The sequence below is a fragment of the Pleurodeles waltl genome, chromosome 2_1 (assembly GCF_031143425.1).
Source record: "Pleurodeles waltl isolate 20211129_DDA chromosome 2_1, aPleWal1.hap1.20221129, whole genome shotgun sequence".
NCBI lineage: Eukaryota > Metazoa > Chordata > Amphibia > Caudata > Salamandridae > Pleurodeles > Pleurodeles waltl.
The window spans coordinates 757,550,751-757,563,204 of NC_090438.1; the positions used below are offsets into that span (position 1 = coordinate 757,550,751).

At 46.2% G+C, this 12,454-nt stretch overlaps 1 protein-coding gene across 4 annotated transcripts in view; it reads right to left on the reverse strand.

The window, feature by feature from the left end:
- Window positions 1–12,454, reverse strand: part of EXOC2 (exocyst complex component 2) — a 1,213,422-nt gene that overhangs the window by 241,436 nt on the left and 959,532 nt on the right. For all 4 annotated transcript variants that reach the window (XM_069217791.1, XM_069217808.1, XM_069217816.1 and 1 more), the window contains one exon: window positions 709–850. In XM_069217791.1, coding sequence (XP_069073892.1) covers window positions 709–850 — 142 coding nt within the window. The remainder of the gene's footprint in view (window positions 1–708; window positions 851–12,454) is intronic.

Consider the following 12,454-nt stretch of genomic DNA (forward strand, 5'->3'; position numbering starts at 1 on the left):
TTCTATGCAAAAGTTTCCATATGCAGTCTGACACCTGGGGATTATGGAGTCAGCTGTAAGTCTTGTGGGCGTTTTATGACAAGGAGGGAGCAAGAAGACTATACACTTTTGCCTGGCCAGACTAGGCTGGTTCCTGAACGGTCTTGGGCACAAGATTGGGATTTTGGTCCTCAACTTTCAGGGAACAAATGTGGCTAAATAGCAGCTGACGACCAAGGAGAAACAAGCTGCCCCAGAGCACACTCACCTACAACGCATGTAGGACATCCACTGGAATTAGGTTGCCACCCTCAGACAACCTTTATCGGTACCACACTCATATAGGGTAATTTATAGGTATCCAAAACTTAACCGCACATGCTGCGTGCACTCTTTACGATTGGCAATTATATGTTGTAAATGGCCCCATCCATGGCCCATTATGTTCCCCTGTCCAACTCCCACCCCTCACCCCCTCGAAAAAACGTTTTAGCAACACCACTCAATACAACTTCAATCTGAACCATTTAAAGGTTTGGAAAACTACATCACATTATTACAAAGCAGAGTATCAGAGACAGCAGTAGGACAGTATACAATTTACCAAGAAAAGCAGAGAAAAAAAGAGTAATATTCACTGCATATTCAAACCGCCATCAAAACTAACCCCACATTGCAATCACTGTGAATAAACAGGAACGTAAGAGGCCATAAAGAACACAATCTTACCTGTTGGAATAAGGCAATCTTTCCAATCGAAATATCCTGCATAAATGCCCGGTTCTAGAGATCCGACAATTGGGTCTGCCTTTAACTCAATGTACATTTCAAACAGCCGAGTGTCTAGCTCTTTTACAGACTCTGTGCAGACCTAAGAAAACAAAGGACACTATAATTAGCTAGCAAAGCATAGAACCCAACTGATCATGGTTCCCAGGCCACCTACCTACATCTGGCTTTACAGACCCTTTTTGATTTTCATCCTTATCCTCCATTTCTTAGTGCTGTTGGTCTCCCTTGTATAATTGCCCAGGTGTGAGAACTTTTCAGGAATTCCTTGGCAGTCAGTGGTTACTGATCTCAGACTATCAACTAGAGCCTTTGACCATTGGTGGGCAGGTGATTACCCATACAGTTGGACCCATAACTGATCATTAAATACACCATTTGAATATATGATTCTCAGAACACAGAAGCAAACAGTCCAATGCTTACTCAGGGAGGTGGCGTACTTTCTTTTTAGTCAATAAATTTACTTTCGTTTTATTGCATGAAGAAATGGGTCTCTGTACACAATTCAAAAGAGGGCAGCTATTTAGACACTAAAAGAAACAATATATTCCATATTTTAGGGGACAGTCTACTAAAGTAAGTTATATTGGCCTATGGCCCTGTGTGGGGACATCTTGCAGTGCGCCTTAAGGGTATATAATGCTTGTTGCTTCGGCCACTTGCATTCATACTAAAGCATTCAATCACATACCACTAAGGTGAAAACGTTCTTCCCATAGGGAGCAACATCACAGTGCCTTTCTCTGACCCGATGTTCAAGTTTGTAAAATCCCCCCACAGAGACCACCAGTGCACTTCATTATCAGTGGGACTTCCCCTGCTCAGTGGTGCGGATATAAAAATGGGTACCAGCAAAAGTGCTCCGTTCACAGCCCTAGCCCAGGAGAGTTTGCTCTTCACATTGGTATGCCTCCTGTAACCTAAGTAAAGCCACTGCTGTGCCAGCATAAGGCAGTGAGAGGTGAGTGGAGGCTGCAGTTCTAACAGTTGCAGGAATCTTGTCACTTACATCTTCCTCAGGCACAATCCCACCTCCCCATCTTAAACAAGTAGGTGTCCACCCAGATTACAGTGATGATGCGTCTCAGATGTGCTTGGGCTTCTTTTCAGTAGGTGAAGCTTTCTGCAAAGTCAGACCGTGCAGTTGTTATAGTGCTTCAGTACTTCTTGGTGCAAGACTTCAGTTTTTAATTCTCTTTGGGACTAATTCTGGGTTACCCATAGTCATGTGTCAATGCAGCTCCAACAGGAAGACACGTTATGGCATTTGGACCTTGTTCGCAGTCTCTCCATGGAGGTCACACCCCCTGTAGTAGTTTTGGAATTGATGTGCCTGAACTCCTCACTGCCTCTGCTCCTGCTGAACTACTGTTTTCTTCTTGCAAGGAAACCTCCAATGCATGCCCATACAGCCTCTAGAAGACTGTAGCATGTGCACACATACCATTCATTACTTCAATGTATTGGTGAAGTACAATTATAGGGGCTGGTAGAACAATTTCTAATGTAGGAGAAGACAGCAGGCTTCTCTCCCAAAATAAGGAACAGGAAAAAGGTCTGCCCCACATTACAATCATTTTGCTTCCACCAATGTCTGTCCTCTACATCTAGGGGAAGTTACAATAGCCACTCTCCTAAGAATGGGATGTGCACTTGGGTGTGCCTTCCAGGGCACATACACCTACTCTGGGTTTCTTGCGACTTCATTGAAAGGCCTAAGAGAACTTTCATAACGTGGTATGTACTGCAGTCGTAGACATAAACTAAACAGGATTTCGTGGGGACCTCAAGGCAAAAGTGCATTCTCTCCAGAGCCTTGAAGGACCTTTTTCTGTCCCATCACCACGTCAGACAGCTACAGTACATATGACATCATAATGCACCAGATCCCCAATTTTCAGATGTAATCACATACTGGTACATGACATCAATTATTGATAGCAGGTACTACCGTCAACTTGCCCTTCAGTACGGCACTTCCTACATTATCTCAGGGGTCACTACAGCAGCAGCTAACAATAGGTAAACTCTACAATGTCACTAATGGTTAAATGGTGTGGGTGATGCCCCTTCTGCTCGCAATGGCATATTGGTAAACTGACATTCATGACCATGTAACCCATTTCACATGATACTTCTTGCATAGCATAAGGCATTCACCTACTCATGCATAGGTCCGATCAGCTATCACAGAAGTTATTAACATTTTCAGGCTGTGACCTAAAATACACTAAACATCCCTTTCCTGATTCCATTTTTACTGCTAGTTTGAGTACAGTCTGAAGATCAGTTACTTTCCTTCAGTGATGGTCTTTCTAGTTGATACTCAATATAACCACAGACTCAATACCATTAGAATATCCCGAGGCACCAAACTGGATAAAGAAAAAGTTTTCAACATAGCACCCTGTGCAACAGTAGATGACACAGTGAGGTTTCACGTTAACCTTGTTCCAACCCTGAAGGGACAGCTAAAGCTGCATATAAGGGCTATCCAAGCACGTTGATGCCAATTTCATTTTCAACACTATCCACACAATGGGATGCGGGACACACAAACCAACTATCTGTGCCAGTGTGCAGACCTCTAATTCGTGACCTTTTTAGATGTACAAGAGGCCACTCTACAGGACAGAGAGGTGGGAGGGCAGTGCGAAATATGCAGTTAGAGTATCAAGCAGAAACAGCATTACTGAAGTAACTTATTCGGATGGATACTTCTGACTGAAGATTCATCTTCAGGATAGATACCAAAGCAGTAATACCCCTTTATCCCCCCCCCCCCCCACCAGATGGTGGGTCTGTGGAATCACTCAGATCAAAAAGCCCCATAAGACCTAATGACCAAAAATCCCTTCCCATTCGACCATGCTCTCAAGTAAGGAGGGCTTTGTGAACATGTGCACTGAACCCCATGTTGTGGCCTTTTTAATATCCAGTACAGGCCTGATTAATATCAAGTGTAGGCATTTCACATGCCAACGCAGAGGTCCTTTGCCCGGTGGAATGGGCACTCAATCTTTTTGGAGGCTGCTTCTTGGTCAATGTTGCAGACATTAATGCAGACGACTATCCAACCGGACAAAGTCCTTTTCTGCACTGTCTTGCTTTTCTTTGCCCCAGAGAAACTCACAAAGAGCTGATCATCCACTAAGTAGTCTCTGGTGCAATTGGTGTAAAATTCGCTGCTCTTTTGTGGTTCAAACAATGGAGTCTCTGCTCTTCTTTCGAGGGATGTGGTGGAGCAAAGCATGTCGGTGTGATGACTATCTGACAAGAAAGGGAGAAACAATCTTTGGTAGAAAGGCCACCGCAGGCCTTGGCACCAGTTTGTCCTGAAGAAGGTGGTGTAGATTGGCTGGACAGAAAGAGACGGAAGCTCACTCATATGACAAGCTGAGATTATCGAGAAAAGAAAGACTGTCTTCAAACTCTGGAGACATAGAAGGCAGCTGTGTAGTGGCTCAAAAGAGGTGCACATACAAAAAGTAGGGAATAAATTAAGATCGCACTGTGGCATCAGGAAGGGTTTAGGAAGAAACACATGAACTAAGCTGTTAAGAAATTGCATCACATCAGGTGATTTGAACAAGAATGGCTGGGCCAGAAAACCCCAAAAGGTCGAAAGGGCCAATAAATAAGCTTTAAAAGTGTTCACTGTTTAAGTCCTTGCTTGGCCTAAGACAGGACCAACAACCCAATATAAACAGCAGTTTTGCATGTAGCGAGTCTATAAGATGGGTGGTTACACCAAATCTCAAACTTGTCCCACAAGTTGAAATCCACTACGTCTCGAGGGAGACTGAATGCAGTCAAATGCCACAACTCGATCTCCATGCATGGAGGTGACGACTGCACAGACACAGATGCAAGATTCTGCCCTGCTGCTGCGACAAAAGGTCCTACCGAAGTGGCAGTCTGGTTGGTGGACAGATGCTCTTGCCAGAAGGTCCAGGTACCACATTCTCCTGGCCCAATCTAGAGCCACAAAGATGATTTTGAGGTCTTTCATACCTAATCTTCTTAAGAACTTGGCACAGGAGTCTCATGCTCCAATGTAGGCAGAATGCATCTCAGAGACTGACCTCCTAAACTCCTGGTGAACTCCAGCAAACAAAAGTGTTAACATTGTGAGTTCTCAGTTGTGGTGAAGAGTTCAAGCCAGGTTTCCTTCCTTTACTGAAAAACGCCATGCGGTATAACAGCCATTCATGATCCGCTAAGTGTTGTTAGCTGGGTGTGTCCGTTTAAGGATCCTGCCAGGTGGTGCTTGATCAGTAAAATTCCCTGATGTTTTAGCCAGTTACAGAGGTGCAGGGAGTCCAAGCACAGTGCCCAGTACCCCACCCCAACTGTCTCTTGCAATATCACATGGTGCTGATGTTGTCTGTGAGGACCCGATTCAGCCTCCACTTGATGGATTGCAGGAAGACTTAACCTCAAGCGAATTGCCCGAAACTCCAAAAACTTGATGAGGTGATGAGTCTCCCCCAGAGACCAGATTTCTCTCAACTCTGCCTCTCCCAAATGACCTCCCAAACACATCAGTCATTCATCTGTCACCTTGGGTGGGTCGTAGGGAGGGGTCTGCCAGAGTCTCCTCTCAAAACCTGAATGGAATCCAACAGAGTCCAAAGCTGGGCCTACTGAGACTTCTGATCCCTCTGCCGACCCCCTGTATGCCGACTCCCTTATTGGTCAATGAGCAAGATGTAGGTGGACAACAGGCTAAGAAGCCTCAGAGCTACCTTTACTGAGGCCCAGGACAGCGGCCGAAACATAAGGATCATTCTCCCTGATCCAGAGGCTAGTCCCGATAAAGCACTTTATCCATGATGGCTCTGATGAAGGGGAGCCTCAGTGAGAGAGTCAAGTCTGAGTTTGGATTGTTCACAGTGAACCACAATGCTGTGAAGAGGTGTGCTGTCATCTGGAGGTGATCCACAACTGACCCTGGCGAGTCCAACTTCAAAAGCTAGTCATCGAGGTAGAAGACTTGTATACCCAACGTCTGAAGGAACGCTGCGTTCACTGCCATCACGGTCATAAAAACCTAAAGGGGACTGGTGATGTCAAAGTGGAGTAATGCAGACTTCAAACGACCCTGACCCACCTAAGAAACAAGTAGTGCCTGTAGGCATGCAGCACCGAAGAAGCGAAACAGGAGTGATTGAACCTGGGCCATTGCAAGCATCTTGAATTTGTCCTTTTGCAGGAAGAAACTGAGAAACAGGATGAAGGTCTGTAACCTGTATTGTCACTAGGAAATAGTCAAACTAACATCCAGTTCCCATTTCAGGAGCTTGGACTCACTCAATGGCCCCTTTAGCAAAATGGACAAGTGCTCCTCAGAGGGCTGCTCTGATGTGGAGGGGAGATGCAGTGGGTTGGAAACGAATGGTAAGGCCTAGAACCGTTTAACTATCTGCAGGACCTACCTGCTGGATGTTAAGCCTTGTCTTGTCTGATAGATCCCCTACCCTGGCCTGTAAGGGATGAAACTGTTGAGGATACTAACTTACAGGCGTGGAGAGACTGAGGTGGAGCGCTAGGACTCTGCTTTCTTTGAAGAACTCTAGTGCTGAATCAGTCCACTCGCTACAAAGGAGAGACCAGTCAAAAGGCATATGTTCATGAGTGACATCTGAACGTCATCTAAAAAGCCCATGGATCACATCCATGTGTGGTGCAGGAACACTATGCTAATCACAACTGCTCTGCCCAAACAGTCAGCAGTGTCCAAGTCTTGATGTTGGGACACATTTGACAACATTCTGGCCATCCTGAAAAGTTTGAGATTGCAGGTAAGATGTCCAAGATCATATTACATAACGCATGAGAGTACCGCCCTAGCAAGCAGCTGGCGCTGACTGACCACAGCAGAAGATCTGTTTCCAGAATGCCTTGATACTCACTCTTCAACCCTCTCAATGGATGTTGATATTGTGGGGGGTAGGGAATAATTTGGATTAAACATGCATGTAGAAGCCAGAACTACCATGCTCTTCAGAGTATGGTGCTGTGCCTGAGAAAGCAGGGTCACCCAGTGCAGGTCTTTGGGATAGTCCCACCTGTATATTTACAGATAAGCAGGAACAAGGTTTAGTCCAGGAATGTGTCAGTCAGGGTTATCTGCCCATTTGTGCTTATTAAAAATACATAACCGTTATGTGTTTATTTGATCAAAGTTTCTGTTGAAAAGTTACTTACCTTTGGTAACGTTCTTCCTGGCAGAGACTATCTAACCATAGATTCTATGCCTTTTCAATACTCCTCAGACTGGATCCGGAGACATTTTCAGCAGAACCTCTGAGCACCGGCAGATGGTGCTGTGTGGCTCCGTACTGATGCCATTCCACTCTGTAAATGACACACCGGGTTCATATAGTCACCACCCCAGTGCACTGACGTCTTCTGCTTTTGAGGCAGTCCATACTCCCAGACGCAGAGCTCCAACAACAATCTGCTTTGACCAGTGTGCCGATTCCTAAACTTGGGTTCTTTTTAATAAGTAGAACCAGATTCACAGAAAGAGAAGAATCGGAGGATTGGTGAGGAATCAGCTAATTGACAGATTCTCTATCAGAAAGAGCACTACCGAAGGTAAGTAACTTGTTCTTCTGGGAGAGACTTCTAACCACAGATTTCTCACCTTCTGAATAGATACCAGAGCAGACTCTATTAGGAGGCTGGTATATGAAATGGCTCAAACTAGAAACGTCCTGTAGGAACAAGCGGGCAAACATCCCCTCTGCGAATCTGGCTGTCCATATGTTAGCCCTTTGATACGAATGAACGGACACTCACTCACGTAGCTGCCTGGCAGGTGTCCAGTATAGGAACTGTGTGTGTCCAATGCAGAGATAGCAGCCTTGGCCATGGTGGAAACAGCTTGCAGACCTTCTGGAGGATGCTTTTTGGGCAATGTGTAGTGTATCTTGATGTAGAGTAGGATCCAGTGGGAGATGGTTCTCTTCTGCATGGCCCTGCCTTTTTTCGTTTAGGTGAGCTCCACGGAGAGCGGATTGTACACCCGGCATTTATAGCGTTCTCTTTTGAGGGCCAAGCGATGGAGTCTCTCCTCCTCCTAAGAGGGGTGAGGGAGACCATGGAACACGAGCAGGGTGATGGTTTGGCCGATGTGGAACAGCATCACCACTTTAGGCAAGAAGGATGCTTGCTTCTGGAGAAGCGATTTATTTGGGAACAAGGTGGTATACTACGGAGTGACAGAGCCTGCAGATCGCTCAGTTGCATCGCTGATGTTATGGTGGTGAGGGACACTGTCTTGAGGGTAAGAAGCAACAAAGGACAGCTGTGATGGGGCTCAAAGGGAGTACACATCCAATATGTGAGAGTTAAGTTAAGGTCCTACTGTGGTACAACAAAAAAAGAGTGGGGAAACAAGTGTTGGAAACTTTTTTAAAAATGCATCACAACCGGTGATTTGAACAATGAGGGCTAGACCACCAACCGCAAATGGGCCAAAAGAGATGAAAGATGCACTTTAACTGTGCCCAAATCAAAGTCTTGCTGGGCAAAAGACAAACCAAAACAGAACGTGTAATAACATGGCCTGGATGGCGTCAATCTGGTGTGTGCTGCACCAAACCGGATATTTGACAAATGGCAGGCATATATACCATTTTTGTTAAGGACACCTGGCTACCAGGATAACATAAACCACCTCAAGAGGAAGGTCGAAGGTATTCAACTGTTACTGCTCAATCTCCATGCATGAAAGTGGAGACTGCAAAGGCTTGAGTGCAGAATCCTGCCCCGTTGCTGCAACAGCAGGTCCTCCTGAAGGGGCAGCCTGACAGCAGAACAGAAGCTCATGTCCAAGCGTTCTGGATACTATGCTCTGTGCCCAAGTAGGTGACACCAGGATGACTTAGGCCCAATTGATCCTGACCTTCTTCAGAACCCAGGGCAGAAGAACTATTGGTGGGAAGGAATACATGAACCCTGTGTTACACTATAAGCAGGCAAGTCTCCTAGCGACATACGTTTTGCAAACTCCAACATGCAGAATTGGTTATAGTGCACATTCTCAGTCATGGTGGGTATAACTGCCACTCGTGATCTGCCAGGCATGGACAGCTGAGCTTGTCTACCCTGGTATTCAAAGATCCAGATTGGTGGTTCACTACCAGAAAAATCCCTTGAGATCAAGCCATGTCCGGATGTGTAATGACTCCTGGTACAAGGTCCAGGTCCCCACACTGCCCTATTTGTTGCAACACCCAATGGCAGTGGTGTTGTTGGTAAACCCCTACACCAGCCTCCCTTTGATTGACTCAAGGAAGGCTATCAACATCAAGCAGATGACCCGAAGCCCCAGGAGGCTATTATGGAGCCGGGTCGCAATGGAGAGCAGAGGCCTGATGGCCACCCTAACTCATAAGCGATGCATCAGTCACCACTGTCAACTCGGGTGTTGGGGGGGGCGGGAATAAAAGGTTTTAGAGGGATCATGGGTAACAGGGGTCTGCACTGACTCAACTGCAGTCCAGTAACCACCATTGCATATTTCCTATAGTCTCCTCTGAAATCTGGACATGGTCGGAGAGGTCCCATTGATGTTGGACCCACTGAGACTTCAGATCCCACTGCAAAACCCACAAATGCCCCCATAGCATGTTTGACCAGCAGGGTGCAAGAGGCCAAAAGTCCCAGTAGCCTCAAAGTCGACATCACTGAAAACCAGGACAAAGACTGAAGGATCTGAATCACAGCCTGAATGTCTAGGACTCTCCCTTCTAGGGGAAAGGCACAAAACTGAGTTATGTCCAGAATGGCTCTGATGAACAGGAGCATCTCAGAAGGAGTAAAGTGTGACTTTGGCAGGTTGACAGTGAACACCAAGGATGACACGATATTCGCTGTCATCTCGAGACGAGTGATGACTGCCTGGGGTGAGCCTGCCTTCAACAGCCAGTCAGTCATTGAGGTAGAGGAAGACCTTTGAAGGTGTGCTACTACCAATGCCATCACTTTCGTGAGGCACGCTGGTGAGACCAAAGGGAAGCATGCCAAACTGAAAATGCTCCTGTCCCACCACTACTAGTAAGAAGCTCCGACGGGACTGGGAGACGGGTTTATGGAAATAGGCGTTCTGCAAGTCTAATGCCACCATCGAGCCTGCAGGGCTGAGGTCAGACAAGACTTGGGCTAGTGTGAGCACATTACCATTTTCCTTCTAAGAAAGACATTGAGAGGATGCAGGTCTAAAATAGAACTAAGGCCTCCATTCTTCTTTGGCACAAGAAATTAATGGAAATAACAGCCACAACCTAATTCCTGCCAGGTACCCTCTCAGCAGCCCTTTTGGTCAAAAGGGCTCTCACTTCCTGCCATAAGATGGACTAATGGTCCTCCATCAACCACTCTGGGGATGCTGGAAGGTGCAGTGGAGTGGAAATGAACGGCAAAGTGTACCCCTTTTGGACTATCTGCAGGACCCACCTGCCCAATGCTATGATTTTCCAACCCAGCAAGAATTGTCGTATCCTATCTCCAACAGAGTGACTGTGCTCCACTGAGGACACGCTAAAGGGGATTGGCATATTGGGCTCTGGAGCACCAGGGAGGGGGATAAGTGGACAGAGTGGCTCACTGACCCTGACTGCAGGGGTGGAGGGTGCGCTGCCTTAGGTGTGAAACTGCTTGACACCCTGCAGAGACTAAATTGGTTGACGGTATGTGGTACCTCTGCCGAAGTCATGAAAGGAATGGGAGGCCTAGTATGGATGGCAAGGAAGAATAGTTAAGCCCAGGGAGCTTTCTGTGGCCCTGCTCCCCTTGAACCGCCAAAACTGGGCACCTCGTCCTCCGGCATCGAAGCTCCAGGAACTAGCGTGGGGTGGCACCAGAGGAAGAGTAGGTGCAGGAAAAAAAGAGGAGGCCCAGTGGTGGATTTGGAGAATCCATCTGGCGATGAGGGGGAACCGTTAGGTGGTATCCCAGATGGAGCTTCTCAGCTCCTTCAAGTGTACCAGAGGAAGTCTGTAAAAATCGAAAGAGTCGGAGCATGGCCTTGCGGAACTCATTGATCTGCCCCGGTGTCTCAGGCAGCCCTGGAAACTTGGGTTCTGCAACAACAATTACAGGATGGGCTCCAAGGTCGACCCAACTATAGGAGTGAGATCAAGGGGCACGGTGATGCCCTTGCATCTGCTCAGCAGAATGTGAATGGTAGAATAAGGCAGAGCCCTGCCTAAATGTTTAATGTTTTTTCTTCAACTTACCATATGACTTGTAGCGTGACAACAACCGACTTCGGAATGACTCCTGGACTGGAATCAGGACCTGAACCGACCCTTCGATTTGGATCGATCTCACCGCAGAGTCGTCTGGTGCTTAGCGATGGAGTTTCGCCTCGCAGTCTTGAAAGGCCTTCAAGTTCAATGATGTACAGTCACTGCAGGCCTTAGAGTTGTGGCTGAACCCCAGGCATCACAGGCAAACATGATGAGGATCTGCCAAAGACACATGTTTGCAGAATTCCTTACTGGGCTTAAAACCTGTTGTTTTAGAAGGTGATAATTCCCTTGCACACAGAAAATGTTGTGAGGTAAATTGTGTCAAAGAGATTAAAGGTATCTCCAAATGCGTGTCTGGTGGCGCAGAAAGAAAGGAACTGGCATGAGTGCACTGAAGTGGCACTTATATATGCCCCACACCTCATTTCCGGAGCAGAACGGAGTTCAGTGGGGAGCCACATGGCGCCACCTATCGCCCTGCACAGTTACTTCTGGAAAGATTTCTGGATCCATGTTGACACCTTGGGATTATTCAAAGGGTGAGGAATCTGGTTAGAAGTCTCTAATAGTTATCTAACAAAAGTGACAGTAAACAGGCATTGATAAAAAACATGTGCAAAGATCACAATTCAATTAAGTTTTTTATAATGAAGAATGTGTTCCATGTAGACTACATAAGACTAAAATGCTAGCTTGTATTCCATACATGAGCCAATACACCATTGTGATACTCAGTGATTCTAAAGCAGTTTTAAAATTATAGGTGGCATTTAAACATCTGATGCACGGTATACTGGCCAGTCTAAAGTAATTAATAGACCCTTATCTGAACAGCACACTTATACTAATTAGTAAACCCTTCCCCATGATCATCAAGTAAACATACAATATAACAAAAACATTAAAGAGGGAGACCTTTCTGGAGGTCAAATGGAAAAATGTTCTGGGCTGTCCCTGTCTATACATGGTCTAAACATTGGTTACAGGCCCAAGTACACAAAATCGACTGATTACCCAGGTGTCATCTTTGAAGAGAAATTGACAACTCCCTTAGGTCTCATTAATGGATTTTAATGGCCCTAAGGGTTGGTATCCTAAAGATGTTTGCATGGGCACTAGGCACATCTTGTGTGTGCAGCCCTCAGACGTGGGTCAGGTGACACTCAGAGGACACTGGCATTTTATAATTGTACCACGCATTGTTGGCATCATGTGCCTTAATGGTCACATTAGATGGCGTGCCACAAAAGTTTGAGGAGTTACTACAGAAATCATCCTTATATTCTATTTTGTTGTAGGTATGATTGTCATAATGGTACCAGGTTTTAAATTTGCCTTGATGCTATATGAAACCAAAACCCCAGTGAAGGCCCTTGTTCGTTGGGTCAAGCAACTTCAGGTTCCAAAAGCTTCTGAGT